The following is a 14,908-nucleotide window of genomic DNA, read 5'->3' on the forward strand; positions in this document are numbered from 1 at the left end:
AAAGGAAAACTAACTAAGTTATTTCAAATCCCATGATTTATGGGATATAATAGGACACTAACCAAATCAGCCTAATTCTAGGAATACATGCTGTTACATAATTTCCTAAAATAGGTAACTATACAAGTATAGAATACAAGTCATTAAACACGTTTTCCCACATGATATTTATTAAACCACCAATTATAAAAAAAAACTTAAAACTGATAGGATATAGTGAATTTAGTCATATAGTTAATATTCTAACACTTCCTTTCATTTTTGGGCTCAAATTCCCCTCAATAAGTGAGACCTAACATGTGTAATATAATTTAAATGGGGGCGAACTCTCCTTCATCTTGGAGCTTTGGGAATTAGGAGTTTGTTCAATTTCAATCAAGCCCTTTTTGGAAAGTGGTTATGGAAGTATGTTGCCGAGAGAAAGGGTTTTTGGTGACATGTAGTGTATAAAAAATGTGGTAGTTTGGTGGGTGATTGGTACTCTAGTGTTGTAACTGGACCCTATGGGTGAGTTTTTGGAAACATATTAGGAGGGGTTGGGATGACTTGTCTAGTTTTGTTTGTATCGAGATGGGTGATGGCTTTTGAACTAGGTTTTGGCATGATTTCTGGTGTGGGAATTGTTCTTTGAAGAAATAGGGATGCTATGCTGGTGGACTACATGTTTGGTCACAATGATGAGGTGCATTGGGACATGGATTTTATCAGATTGGTGCACGATTGGGAGGTGGATTTTAAATCTTCTATTTTCAATGCTTTGTATTCCGTTAGGATGGGTCAAGGAGATGGCGATAAGTTCTGTTGGATTTCTTCAGAAAGACGATATTTTGAGGTCAAAACTTTTAACAAAGTTCATCCCAACAATGATTTCTCATTCCTTTGTAAGAGCATCTAGAATTTTAAGGCTCCTTTAAGGGTGGCTTTCTTTTGTAACGATTCCGGGAAAAATGCTAGCCATATCTGCGCTACCACACCCAAAAGACTAGTCAGTTTGGAGCTTCCCAATAATCACTTATAAACCCAGTTTCACATAATAAGTAAGCAATGTGGGACTTAATACCCATGAGTCTCTTTATAAACTACTCACTCTATGTGGACCGGTGTGTTACAACACTTGAACAACATCTTTAGGAAAAATTCTCAATATGGATAATCTACGCAAGCATTACATTATAGTGATGGATTGGTCTTATATGTGTAAAAAGAGGGGAAAATTTTGATGACCTCTTTCTTCATAGTGTGATATTGTGAGAGAGTTATGGAATTTGGTTTTTCAGATGTTTGGAATATAGTGGGTTATGCCCTGACGTGGATAAATCAAATCGACTTTGATTCTTGAATAATCCACATCACTTCTGCTTCGATTGTAACAAAAGATTCATTTTTTATGTGGAAAAGGCCCTTGCCAATAATTATTATTTTATGTATGGACAATTCCTCAATATCTTGTTCATTTACAACAAAATATTTTCTTTGTGCGGCGGTAAAAAAAAAAGAAGCTTTTTTGGAGAGAGATACTATCTCACCAATCGAGTCACAGGTCTCTAACATATTCATACCTAACAATTTTCCACAAAGTGATAATGAAAGGTATAACATGTACAAATCTTTCCATTTTCCAATTCGATCCGATCCTTTCTTATTTAATGTGGTGCAAGGAATGCTCAAAGTTTTGAGGATTGTGAGAAGACGAGTTTAAAGTTACTACTTTTTTTTTCTTAAATGCCTCTTTGAGAGGATTTCTATTAACGTCCTCTTTAACTTTGTATATTTTTGTGCTCTCTTTCCTTGTTCTTGATCTTGTTGGTTGTTTTTCTCTTGTATATGTCTTGCGTACTTGGGTTGCATCCCCTACACTTTTAATGAACTAGCTTTACTTATAAAAAAAACTTGAAATGGGGTGAACTGTAGAGTCAGGGATTGAACTCAAGACCTTTGTTATAATATTGTGTTAAATCACCAATTATCCCATGAGCTTAATCTGATAATAAATAGTGAATTTAATCATTTAATTAATATTCTAACAAGAGTTTTTAAGATATCAAAAGTGATGGTTTTGTCTTGCCTATAATGGAGTATATATTGCCTCTTTCATGGGCTTGTTTTTGTTTATAAATCTTTCAGCAATTGTTCAACTAGTGACCATGACTTCTCCCAATTATGTCAATATTTAAGATTATTTATTTATTTATTTTAAATTCTTGAGTTTTGGTTGTGAAGTGAAGTTACATATTTTTTTATGTGATTTAACTGCAGGTCCTACATCTCGAGGCATCTACCTAAGGGAGGCTAGTGCTTGCCAACATTGTACTGAGGTGAGATTATTGATAGACTTTATGGACGTTAACTGTATGATATAATTATTTCTCTTTGAGACATGATCTAATGTTAATTATTTGGTTGCTTATCTATATTCCAACAAATGCTTCATCCATTCCCCATTGCTATTACTCTAGTTATTAGCTAAATGTTACCAAGTTAGTTCTCTTTCTATCCCAAGTATTGCTACTTTAAACTTTCCTCTATTTTCAAACATAAGAAGTATCTTTTGCTACTGCGAACAACATTTATAGTTTCTCTTCATGCCTTTTGCTATGCATCCGTCTGATTTTGTTATTTTGATGGCAATGTATTATTTTGTTATTTTGATGGCAATGCATTTTTGCTTTCCAAAAATCAGCATCATGAAGCGTGGTGGCCTTAAAGGTATTAAAGGTATCTTATAAGTTAGCTTTCTTATTATCCTTTCTTTGTAGAGGAGAAGGCTAGTGAAGTTGTAGAGCAACCCATTTCTCCACCTTCAGCACCCCCATCATTTGTTTGAGTACAATGAACTCTACCACCAGAGGAAGGAAGTTCAAGTGAAGGACCATGAAGCAAGTGGAGTCTTCAAGTAATATATGATATCACAGAAGAGGTAACAAAAAGATTAAATAATCTAACTTGTTCGACGCCAGAGAGAGACCAAGGAGACCCAAGGAGTAGTAGAACCAAACTGCATTGTTGTTGGCTTCGCTGGTGAAGGTGCACAAGGTGGGTGGCCGAAGATGGATTTTGTGGACGGTTTTATGTTGAGGCTAAAACGTTCGAGCTCTTGGTGGTTGAAGGGGCCTTTGTTCTCTGGCCGAAGGAATGGAGAATGGGCTTGCCTTGTGTTCCGTTTTTGGGAATAATGTGTACTGCTTGGTTGAAGTCCACGGTGGAGGAGTTGGCTCGCATTTCTGAAACAAAGGAATTTATCAAGTTGTTTAGAGAGGGATCCAAGGTGTTTATTGTCTAGAGAGGTTCCAACAGGTCTGACCGGTTTCTAAAGGTGGCGGTGTATGTGGTGGGTGGTCGTGGATAACTCATCTTGTCCTTTGAGGCTCAAGAAGGGTGGGGATGGTGTCGTTTTGCCGCCAAACTTGGTAAGATGGTCTTCTTTGATTCCAAGGTTGGGAAAGGAACCACCTCCGTGGTGTTGCGTCAGCCGTCTGGTGTTCCCTCTTCGTTGGGGAAGGAGGCAGGGTTTGGGGTGGGTAAGGTTGCAACCCATCTTGGCGGGAAAGGGCCCACTTGTGGTAGATGGCTCTTCGTCATTTGCGGAGGTGGTGCACTCTATGAAAAATTTTTCAATGTTGGAGAGGTGATGACGATGTGTCTGGATGGTCTGTTGGACAAGAAGCAATCTGACATTGTTAGATCCATGGGTCAGAAGTTAGGGTTCATAGCTTGAGGATCGGTTTCTTCCCCATTTTGTGCTTTAGAGGATTATGCGATTTCTCAGGATGGAAATGAAGGATTTTGGGCTGCTTTGGGCATGGAAAGGTCATCTTGAACAAATCAAAGTAGAGGTTGACCGGTCCTTTTTGTGTGTGCTTGAAGGATTGGAGGTTTTTGGGCTGGGCCCTGAGCACCGTTCTTTAGTTGCTACCCAGAAGCCCACTTTTATTCCTAAGGGCTTGTTTGGGATTGCATTTGAGGGGTCTAAAAGTGCTTTTTTTTTTTTTGATAAGTAAAGATATATTTATCAAAGGCGCAGAGGGGCGCAACCCTAGTACACCGGGAGTATACAAGAGAGCGACTAAGAAAGAGAAAGAGAGGAAGAAAATCTAATAAGAAAATCTTGGAAGCTGATCACTATAGGCGCAAGCCAACCAGCAGTCCAAGTGAAGAGGGTGTACAAGAAAAAGTGAATAAGCTCCTCTAAATTCCTGGCCGAATCCTCAAAATTTCTTGCGTTTCTCTCGTTCCAAATGCACCACATGAGGCAAAGAGGGACCATCTTCCACACAACGGCGCTGCTAGTTTTACCACCCATCCACCAAGAATCGAACATCGCCTTAACGCTGCCCGGCATAGCCCAACACAAACCAAACCGAGTGAAAATGGCGTTCCATAAGGAGCGCGCCACCCCACAGTGTAGAAAGAGATGGTCAATGGACTCCCCATTTGATTCACACATGCAACATCGGTTTATCACCACAATACCCCTTTTCCGAACATTGTCCAAAGTAAGAATTTTTCCAAGCGCGGCCGTCCAAGCAAAAAAAGCCACTTTCGAAGGGGCCTTGGTGCGCCAAATACTTTTCCAAGGGAAAGGAGTGAGATCTTTAGAAGCAAGAATCCTATAGAAAGATCTTACTTCGAAATTGCCTTTCCGCGAATAGATCCACCTTATTCTATCCTCCCCTTCCCCACCAAATGGATGCAAATACAATAGCGAGTAAAAAGAAGCCAAAACCTCCACTTCCCAATCATGAACCCTGCGAGTGAAGGAAACACTCCACTGAGCAGAGCCATTTGAGCATTCCCTATTGTCTGCAATAGACGCATCCTTGTTGGTGGCAATGCTGAAAAGTCCAGGAAAAACCTCCCTAAGAGGCATGTCACCACACCAGATATCCTCCCAAAACCTGATGTTGGACCCACGACCTGGGACAAATCTAATGTGGTCTTGGAACGACCTCCACCCCCTACAAATGTGCTTCCAAAACCCTACTCCATGCGATCCTCTGGGAACCTTGGAGCGCCAACCTCCCCAAACCGCTCCATACTTCGCCACCAGAATCTTTCTCCACCAAGCCTCTTTCTCATGAGCAAATCTCCACAACCATTTTCCCAATAAAGCTTGATTCATCAACCACAGATTTCGTATGCCTAACCCTCCCTCAGTGATCGGATAACAAACCTTATCCCAACTGACCAGATGGAACTTAAACTCATCATCAATCCCACCCCATAAGAAGTCGCGTTGAATCTTCTCAATGCGCTTCGCCACTGATGCCGGAATAGGAAACAGAGACAGAAAATAAGTGGGAAGATTGGATAAGGTGCTCTTAATGAGAGTGATCCTCCCCCCCTTAGATAAATACAAGCGTTTCCAAGATGCCAACCTTCTGACATATTTTTCCAACACGTCCTCCCAAATGGTCTTGACCTTGAACGAGGCCCCCAGGGGGAGACCCAAATACTTGAGTGGCGTAGTAGCTATACCACATCTCAAAATACCGGCCAGCATGCCCGCATTTTCCATAGAGCCTACAGGAACCAAAGCGGATTTGCCCAAGTTTACCTTTAACCCTGAGACCGCTTCAAAGCAAACTAGGAGAGCACCAATATTTCTTACTTGAAAAGGATCTGCCCCGCAAAATACCAGAGTATCATCAGCAAAGAGGAGGTGAGAGACGATAACCTGATCCGCTTCTCTAGCCCCCACTGAAAACCCAGAGATGAGACCCCTATTTATTGATGCCTCAATCAACCTGCTGAATGCCTCCATGACCAAAACAAATAGGAATGGAGAAAGAGGATCGCCTTGCCTCACACCACGTGAACTATCAAAGAAGCCAGACGAAGATCCATTAATCAAGACCGAGAATCTCACAGACGAGATGCAATGCTCAATCCAGGAACACCATTTTTCTCCAAAACCGCACCTTCTTAGAAGATAAAGAAGGAACTTCCAATTCATATGATCATAGGCCTTTTCCATGTCCAATTTGCACAATAATCCAGGTTCCCCCGATCTAATACGACTATCCAGACACTCATTGGCGATGAGAACTGAGTCCAGGATTTGCCTGCCTTTAACAAAAGCATTCTGGGGTTTAGAGATGACCTTGTTCATTACTCTCTTCATCCTATTAGCCAAGACCTTGGCAATAATCTTATAAGTCCCTCCCACAAGGCTAATCGGACGAAAATCTTTTAAATCATTTGCTCCATGAGACTTCGGAATAAGGGATATGAAAGTGGCATTAAGGCTCTTTTCAAATTTACCTCGATCATGAAACTCCGCAAAGACCGCCATAATGTCCCCCTTGATCACATCCCAGCAATCCTGAAAGAAAGCCATAGAGAAGCCATCCGGACCTGGAGCCTTATCCCTATCCATCCCTTTCACCACCTCCCAAACCTCCTTTTCCTCAAATGGAGTCTCCAACCTAGAAGCCTCCCCAACATCTAACATGTCAAAAGCAAGGTCTTCTAGCCTCGGTCTCCAAGTGAGATTCTCTTTGAAAAGAGCCTCGTAAAAGTGAGTAACATGATCACTAATAACCTCTTGATCTGAAGTCGTTGAGCCATCCACCATCAACGTCTCTATAGTATTATGTCTTCTATTTGCATTGGCCATCCTATGGAAAAATTTTGTGCATTTATCTCCCTCTTTCAACCACCGGACCCTAGATTTTTGCCTCCAACTAATTTCCTCTTGTAACAGAAGGATCTCCAATTCTCTAGATAGCGACCCCTTCCTCTCAATATCTTCAGAGGATAAACCTCTCTCTTCATCCACCCTGTCAAGAGTTTTTAATTCCTCCATCCGAGCCTTGATATGCCCTTCCACATTGCCAAACACCTGGTTATTCCATTTCTTAATGTCCTCCTTGAGAGCTCGCATCTTTTTTGCCAATATAAAACTCGGAGTGCCAAGGAAATGATAAGAACCCCACCAACTTCTGACTTTGTCCACAAATCCCTCTGCTTTGAGCCACATATTTTCAAACTTGAATGGTCTCTTACCTCCCAACAAACAATTACAATCAAGAACAATAGGAGCATGATCCGAACAAACACGAAGCATCCTTTTTTGTCGCACGTCCGGGTAATGAACTTCCCAATCAGTGGAAACAAGGAATCGATCTAGCCTTGACCAGGATTGATTGTTAGACCAAGTGGAAACCCCCCCAGCTAAAGGAAGATCCATAAGTTCCTGCTCCGATATAAAATCTGCAAATTCCCTCATCGCGGATCGAGAATGAACTCCCCCCGACCTTTCACTAGAAAGAAGAGTAACATTAAAATCCCCACCAATACACCAAGGCATGTCCCACCAACTCATAAGGCCCACCAGCTCCTCCCAAAGATAACGTCTAATGTTGTCTTTGTTTGGACCATAAACCCCCCCAAAAGCCCACTCAAACCCGTCATCAACATTTCTAAAAGAACATGCTGCCACAAATCTGCCCATAGCAACCTCAACCTTCGTAACAACCCTCCTATCCCACATAACCAGAATTCCCCCTGAGGCCCCTCTGGACGGAACATAGCACCACTCCACATAAGGACATCCCCATAAACTCCTCACAAAGTTATTAGAAATGAAAGCCACCTTAGTCTCCTGGAGGCACACTACATCCACCTTCCAACTTCTAAGAAGACTTCTAACCCTCAATCTTTTGTCCCTTTCATTCAACCCTCTTACGTTCCATGAAAGAATCTTTGGCTTCATTTAACAGCTCCAAAACCCCTCCCCTTACTTCTAACCCTCGAAGAGCTACCATTGGGTCCCTCATAATTAATAGAAAAATTAAGATTGTTGAGCTCTCGCTTACCTTTCTTAACCGAAAGAGCTTCCAAACCCACTCCCTCTTCCACTGCCTCTCCCTCTTCCTTACCATTGCCCTCAGTGTCATCCAAGATTAACCCAAAAACTTCCGACAGCTTCCTATCTTCACCGCCACAAGAGACGCCTACAAGCTTACTGAATTCAGTAACAAATTCCACTGTAATCGGCTCCTGAGCTTCAAAGGGGACCACAGCTAAAGAATCTGAAACAGGATGTGGATTCTCCTCATGATCACTGACCACATCCCCAATCGACCTCAAAGGATTCGAACCTGATATCTCCCACTTCTCAAGCCCTGGCGGAATCTCTTCCTTCTCCTCGACCTGCTTTGAACTAACTACTGTTTCTTCCTCCAAATCCCTCCCCACCATCTCCTGCCCCACGCTCGGCAAAATCCATTTCTCGAGCCCCGGAAATAGCTCTCCCTGGGTATCAGACCCCGCCTTATCATACTTTTGCTCCATTTGCCCCTGCTTGACTGGGTCTGACTGACCTGAACCGCTTCTCTCCCCTTTTTCCATTTCCCTCCCGCACATAGACTTCTTCAGCTTCCCACTATCATCCACAGAAAGCCTCGCAATATCCGGCCGCACATAATTGGTCGTACCCTCCTTGCTGGCACATGCGATAAGAGCTGTCGGCGCTTTACCCAGAATTCCCAAGACTGGGTCGCTCTGCTGCTTCGCCGAGACCGCGAGTTCCACAGAATCGGTCGCCGGAGAGGACCCATCGATTCTGTCAGCCCCCCGCTGGCCATCCCGTGATTCCTCAGAATCTCTCGTCGGAGATCGGAGACCTTCCCTTGTCGACGCTACCTTCCTCGGCCCCTGAACTCTCGACGTCTCCGGCATAGTTTTATGCGTTAAGCTCGTAAAGGAACGAGACTCTGAGTAAAAAGACGAAGGACCCGATGGGCCAGGACCACTAGGCGTCACTGTCTTCCTACTGTAAAATTTCGTCGACCTGCTGGGCCCAGAACCCACCACTATGGCCTTGTCCTTTCGGCCTGTCTGTGGCATGACAGAAGCCTTGGGCTGGCTTATAGGCTGACTAGCGTATGGGTTCATGAAATGGGCCTCCTCAGAATGCTCCAAGACACTCATACTTATAGGCCCAGTATGTCTGGCCTCGCCTCTACAAGGGGAGCGCGAAAACGCTTCGATTCCTTCGAGGCAAATCCTGATCTCCTCCTGTATCTTCAGCAAAGAAATCTTCAGCTTTTCCTTTCCTCCCGCCGACACGCAACCTGGACAGCACGCTCCAGTACAGCCAGCTTCGTATGCTTTCTCCTCGGGACTTGAAATTTTCTTCTGCACTGCCTCAATTCTGACTCCACAGTTCGCTACTGTTCTCTCCGCCGGACCTGCTGCCGGAACAGTCTTCTGAACCTCCAAACCATCTTCGACTTCCTTGGCTTGGCACACTGCAGAGAAACTTGGCCCCATTTTCTTATCATTCTTCTTAACTTCCCCCAACAGCCATTTAGGGACTCTAGCAATGGGTTCTTCGAAGGACCCGAAAAGTTCCTCTTCTTGGTTGGATTTAGACATCAAGACCTCCGAGAAGCTCCTTCTTTGTTTCCCTGATATAAGCTTCCTTGCATCCCCCACGAATGGCTGTACAAAATCCACAGCAATTCGAAGCTCTGACTGTAGCCGGTTCCATCCCTTCCTATTCCATCCTTCAGGCACGAATACTCTCCCTCGTCTTTCGCTGCCTTCGTTCTCCTCCAAAACCAAAAAGCTCCCGTGTCTGTTGAAGCATTTCTGGACTAACACGCGTGGAAAACTTCTAATGGTCTCGTCCCTAAAGACCCTTGAATCCCCCACATCCATCAGCTCTTCAAAAATCCTCAAGAGCCAAACCGCTTCTGTCCAATCCAAATGTATCGATCGCATCTTGCCTCTGCACCGCTCCTGTAGTTTCAATACCGTGTCTCCATCCTTCACTATCACTGCAAACTCCTTAGATTCCACAACCCAACCTCTCGACAATCCCATGACTTGACTCACCTCTCGACATGACTTGACTCACCTCTAAAAGTGCTTTTAACACTCAAAATCCGTTTAAAGAAAAAAATATGCGTTTGGTAAGAAAATAAGAAGCGCTTTTAATAGTCCAAAAAGCTTAAAAATGGCTAAAAAACACTTTTGGCAAAATCTTAAAAATGAAGCTTTTGTCCAAAAGCTCTTTTTGACTTAAAAGCTCTATTTCTCAAATGCAATCTCAAACATGCTCTAAGACCACTAAGCTTTGTAAGAAGGGGTGAAGTTGCAGGCTGGATTAGGCCTTTTCCTTGACTGCAAGCCCAACGCCAAGAGGGCTACCAAAATTGGGCTTAAACACGGGTCTTGTGTCTAAAGTGGGCTCTAGTGCGGGTTGTGGTTGCCCAAGTCCCCCTTCGCCTGGGTTGATGACTCTCCAAAGGCCTTGCTGGTGATTATGGCTGACGTGCGAGCTTCTCTGTACCCAACAATTACGTCTGGTGACTTCTGGCATGATGGGTCTGCTTCAGCTAGGTTGAAGTTGTCGGATGTTGCTGGTGGTCATTTCCAGCTCTCGCCGAGGCCGGTTCTCTCACCAGTAGGTTTGACATCCATGAACTAGCTGGCAGCTCAGGGTCTCTATTAGAACTCGTCGGAGATTTCATTCTCAGACTCCTTTTTTGCGTCCTTTGTCTCAGAGGGGCTTGGATATGGCCAATATGGCACTGGTTGTGGGTTCTAATTTTGATGTTTTGTAGTTTGATGCCTGCTCTGGCTAGGTTGAAGCTGTCAGATGTCGCCGGTGGCCATTCCTAGCTCTTGCCAAGGCAAGTGTTTGTCTTTGATTTTGTTGGGGATCTTTCCACATACTCGTTGGTAGGCCTGGCCTCCTAGAACTAGCCAGTGCATCTTTGCCAAGCATCCTCAATCTCCTCTGTGGTGCCTACCAGTCTGCTAGTTATGGGTAGGCAAGAAGTTGTGGTTGACGTTGCCATTTCCCCCACCAGCGCTAATCAAAGTTGGTTTTGTCTTGGGGGGGGGGGGGGGTTGAACAACACAAGGAAGGGAAAGGGAAAGATGCTGCTTTGTGTCTCGTGGATGAGATGGATGGGGGTGGTGATGGTGGAGTAATGTTTACAAGTTCTTCTTGAGTCCCTCCAAGAATGATATGGCTATTAAAATCACCATTAGGCTTGTGATTGATCATTATTGGATTTTGATCAAATGGTAATTTTAATAGTCACATCATTTTTGGAGGGACTTAAGAGAGACTTCTAGAATTACTTGTGATGGTGAGGTTGGAAAAGTCCTATTATCTCCTTTGTGTACCTATTCCCGTATTGTGATGGGTGAGACCGGCTAAGATTGGGTTGTGCAATGTGCGAAGGAGATCTATCCTGTTGTGGAGATTTCGCGTGTGCATCATGAGGAACGGTTTTTGGCTCTTTTGACACTTCTTGAAGAGGAACATCGTCTTGAGGTTTTGTCTTCTCTATCTAAACTTGGTATGAAAGGTAGTAGGGAGCTAAGATATTTAGAGTGCTCTATCAACTATGCTGCAAAGTTTAATGTTCTAGCTGCGGTAAAGGTAAGTGAAGGTACCTCTAGTGTTTTGAGGAAGCCCAGATTACTCTCCTAGAACATGAGAGGGTTGAATGAGGGGAGGAAATGTCTTGAGGGTTAGGACTTTGCTTAGAGATTGGAAGGTGGATATTGTTAGTTTTCAAGAAACTAAACTTGATGTTATGTCTTGTAGTGTTGTGTGCAGCTTATGTGGATGTAATCATGTGGATTGGTGTTGCTTGGATTCCGGTGGGGCTTGAGGGGGTATTTTGATTATGTTGGACAAAAGGGTGGAGAAGTAGATGAGTGTGTGGGGACTTCACCTTGGCTATTTCCTTAAGAACGTTGAAGATCATTCCATTTGAGCTTTTGCGGGTGTCTCTATGGCCCTAATTCTGATAGGGATATAAGGCTTCTTTGGGATGAGTTGTCTGGTTTGCTTAGTTGGTGGAACCTGCCTTGGTGTACTAGGGGTGATTTTAATGTTACATGTGGATGCGGTTATTTGCGATATCCGCAGCCATATCCGTAAAATGCGGATATCACTTTTAGATATCCGCATTCGCATCATGTTTTTACTAACTGCATCTGCGCGGTTATGGCAGTTATTATTCGCCATCCACATTTTAGGTATAGAGCCACATGCGGATGCAGATATTTCTTCCTTTCCAATTGGATTATTTAATAATATTTGTCGATGTTTCTACCTTTTTGTTTTGTTTTTTGTTTACACAGTTACATGAAAGATACATCTATAATATCTTGTGACTTCATGTTCTCCTTTTTGTTCTGCTTTTCTTACACTTTTCTCTATTGGAAAATTTGTCTCAAAAGTGTTCTTGTGTCCTTGTCCATGCAACATATTCTAACTCTACTTGATAGTGGTTGGCTATCCTACATGTCTATTGGCTCTGCTTGAGAACTGCAGTGTAGTAGGCTTGTTCTTGAATGCTCTTAGGACTCTTGTTTTGCCAGAAAAGTTATATGAAACTTGCGGTTTTCTTTGACATATTTAGTAAGCTTCTGATGTAACCTGAAATGCTACAACTTTTCTTTGTTGTGCACTGAATACGTAGGTGGAACTTTGAGTAATTTATATAGGTTTCTTGGCCTGGCTTATATTAATTGTACATCATTGGCATTGATTAATTATGTTTACGAGAATATGAGAATATGGTTTGTAAATTACTTATTAAGCATCTTGAAGTGGACTCTTGCGCATTTCCTTCCTTTTCACCCAGCGCAATTCTTGTTAATTCTGAGTGTGAAAGTGCTGCCCTAACTGTCATAATGCCCATTACATATTTTAGTGTTGTGTTTTGAACTAAATTCATTACGTATCTTTCTTCTTTCAATTTAGAATAAAAACAAGAAAGATAATGGGATATATCAAACAACTGAAATAAGTTAATCAATTGTGGTGAATTTTTTCTTGTTTATCTTTCTGAGTACTAGTTGGCGTCTGCATATTGTTGTAATCACTACTGCTTATTTCAAAGAAATCATCTTTTCTTTATGCAGTACTTTGTGAATTATAATTATCACTATCTATTGTATTGAATTTCTTTTTGTTACATAATGTTTTGTCCTATGTTGTATGAGATATTCATAGTTGCTTCTGTATGTTCATACCACTTCTGTTTCATTCCTTTACTTAGGTTGAATAAATCTCTTGGCAAGAATTTTTTCTGTTTACAATGTTATATTTCCACTGCATCTCTCATTTGTACAGCAACTAAAGTAATATCCTTGACAGTGGACAGTGCAAGTTGAACCGAAATTTCATGAAGATGCAAGTAATTTAGAAGAATTGGTTCCTTTTGAGGAATGTATTGAGTTACATTCCAGTGAAAAGGCAGTGCTGAGGGCTCCGGACTATCTCCTTCTTACTCATAATGGGCGTAGCTTCAAGTCAGTTAGCATTATTTCACCTTTCCTTCTTCTTCCTAAGTATCCATATATATGTTAAATTGTACATGTTATTTCTCTCATTTCCCAATATTCTCTTTTGCTTTTAGTAATTATTTTCTGATGGAATTAATGCCTCAAAATCAATTGTTGCGAGCATGTAGACTTAGTAGTATGTGGCTTGAAGTATGTTACAGCTTTAATATTCAATGCATGGATTCACGCAATGTTGTAGGTGTGTGGATGTGGGTGGTGTGCCTGTCATTCTTTTTCTTTTTTTCTTTCTTTTTTTTTTTTTGGTTGGGGATGGTACTGCTCCCGTTAGCAGCTGTGTCCACTCCTTGGGAAGCCAAATTCCTGGAAGCAAGCCGATAGTCAGTGTTGAGCTCTTATATGCATTCTTGCATCTAGTTTAAGAATTGAAGTTTGCTAGATGTGGCTTCTATTGGCCTTCTCATGAGGTTGATTATGAGAATCCTTTCAATGGCTGAAAGTTGGATCGTTTTCTTGGGTAGAAATTGTTTAATATGCCAATTGTTACAAGGTGGGAATACATATTTGAAATGGAAAATTCTCTGTGACAGATGCGTGGTGGTATTTATGATTTGTTTCATAGTGAATGTAATTTATTCACTTTCTGAAGTTGATTTTGAAAGAGCTCAGTAATAAAGCAAAATTTGAATAAGGTATTAGAGCACTAGCAGCAGATGCCTTATATGGCATTCCCTTCCCTATGTTTAGGGAAAAAAGAGAAAAATCCACAAAAACACACCCACGTCAATAGTCCTAAATTTAACCTACCCCAAGGGGTAGCTATAGTGTTTCTCAATGCATTGGGAAACACTGTAGCTACTAAATGCTTTATTTTAATGATAAAATACTACAAGTCTCTCTCCTCTCTCCTCTCACGTTTCTCGATCTTTTCTTCCTCCACTCTTCTTCTTCTTCACAGCACTTCCATCTTCCTCTCCGCCTCTCTCTCTATCTCTCAAGGAACCGGATCTCTATCTCTCATGTTCTCTCCTCCCCCATTCTCAGTCAAGAACATAACTGAACAAATAAAAATAAATGAAGACCAAACTTTTCAAAATGATGAAACCCATAAATTCCTCAAAAAGAACAAATCACAAATCCACAAAATCATCAACCAAAAAACATTGAATATTCCACCACTCGAAATCAGTTATGGAGGAGGAACCGGAGAAGTTGTGGTAAAAAATTTCCCTATTGAAGAGGGAGAAGGTGGGAATCATGTTGAACGACCACGAAATTTCAGAGCTTGAAAAGAAAGGTAAATCAACAAACAAAAAAAATATCAGAACCTAGAAATCAATGCAGACTAGAGAGAGAGATTGAGAGATAGAGATGAGAGAGAGAGAGAGAATGCAGATGGAGAAGAGAGAGACGGGGAGAAAAGGGACATATTTTTCTAGAATAGAAAAAAGAAAGGGGAAAATACATTTTACCCCCCCTGAACTATCCACCCATTTGCACTTTTACCTTCAATGTTTAAAACGTGACACTTAACCCCTCCAAACTTTCAAATTGTTGCAATTCGATCATTCTGACTTTTTTTTTTTTTTTTTTTTTTTCCAAAATGCCCCCATCCCAAGTTAAAAAA

General features: G+C 42.0%; 1 protein-coding gene across 2 annotated transcripts in view; it reads left to right on the forward strand.

The window, feature by feature from the left end:
- The window catches only part of LOC132182344 (tripeptidyl-peptidase 2), a 56,374-nt gene that overhangs the window by 11,804 nt on the left and 29,662 nt on the right, over positions 1–14,908 (forward strand). For both annotated transcript variants that reach the window (XM_059595562.1, XM_059595563.1), the window contains 2 exons: positions 2,257–2,315; positions 13,136–13,290. In XM_059595562.1, coding sequence (XP_059451545.1) covers positions 2,257–2,315; positions 13,136–13,290 — 214 coding nt within the window. The remainder of the gene's footprint in view (positions 1–2,256; positions 2,316–13,135; positions 13,291–14,908) is intronic.

Source organism: Corylus avellana, chromosome ca5 (assembly GCF_901000735.1).
Source record: "Corylus avellana chromosome ca5, CavTom2PMs-1.0".
Lineage (NCBI taxonomy): Eukaryota > Viridiplantae > Streptophyta > Magnoliopsida > Fagales > Betulaceae > Corylus > Corylus avellana.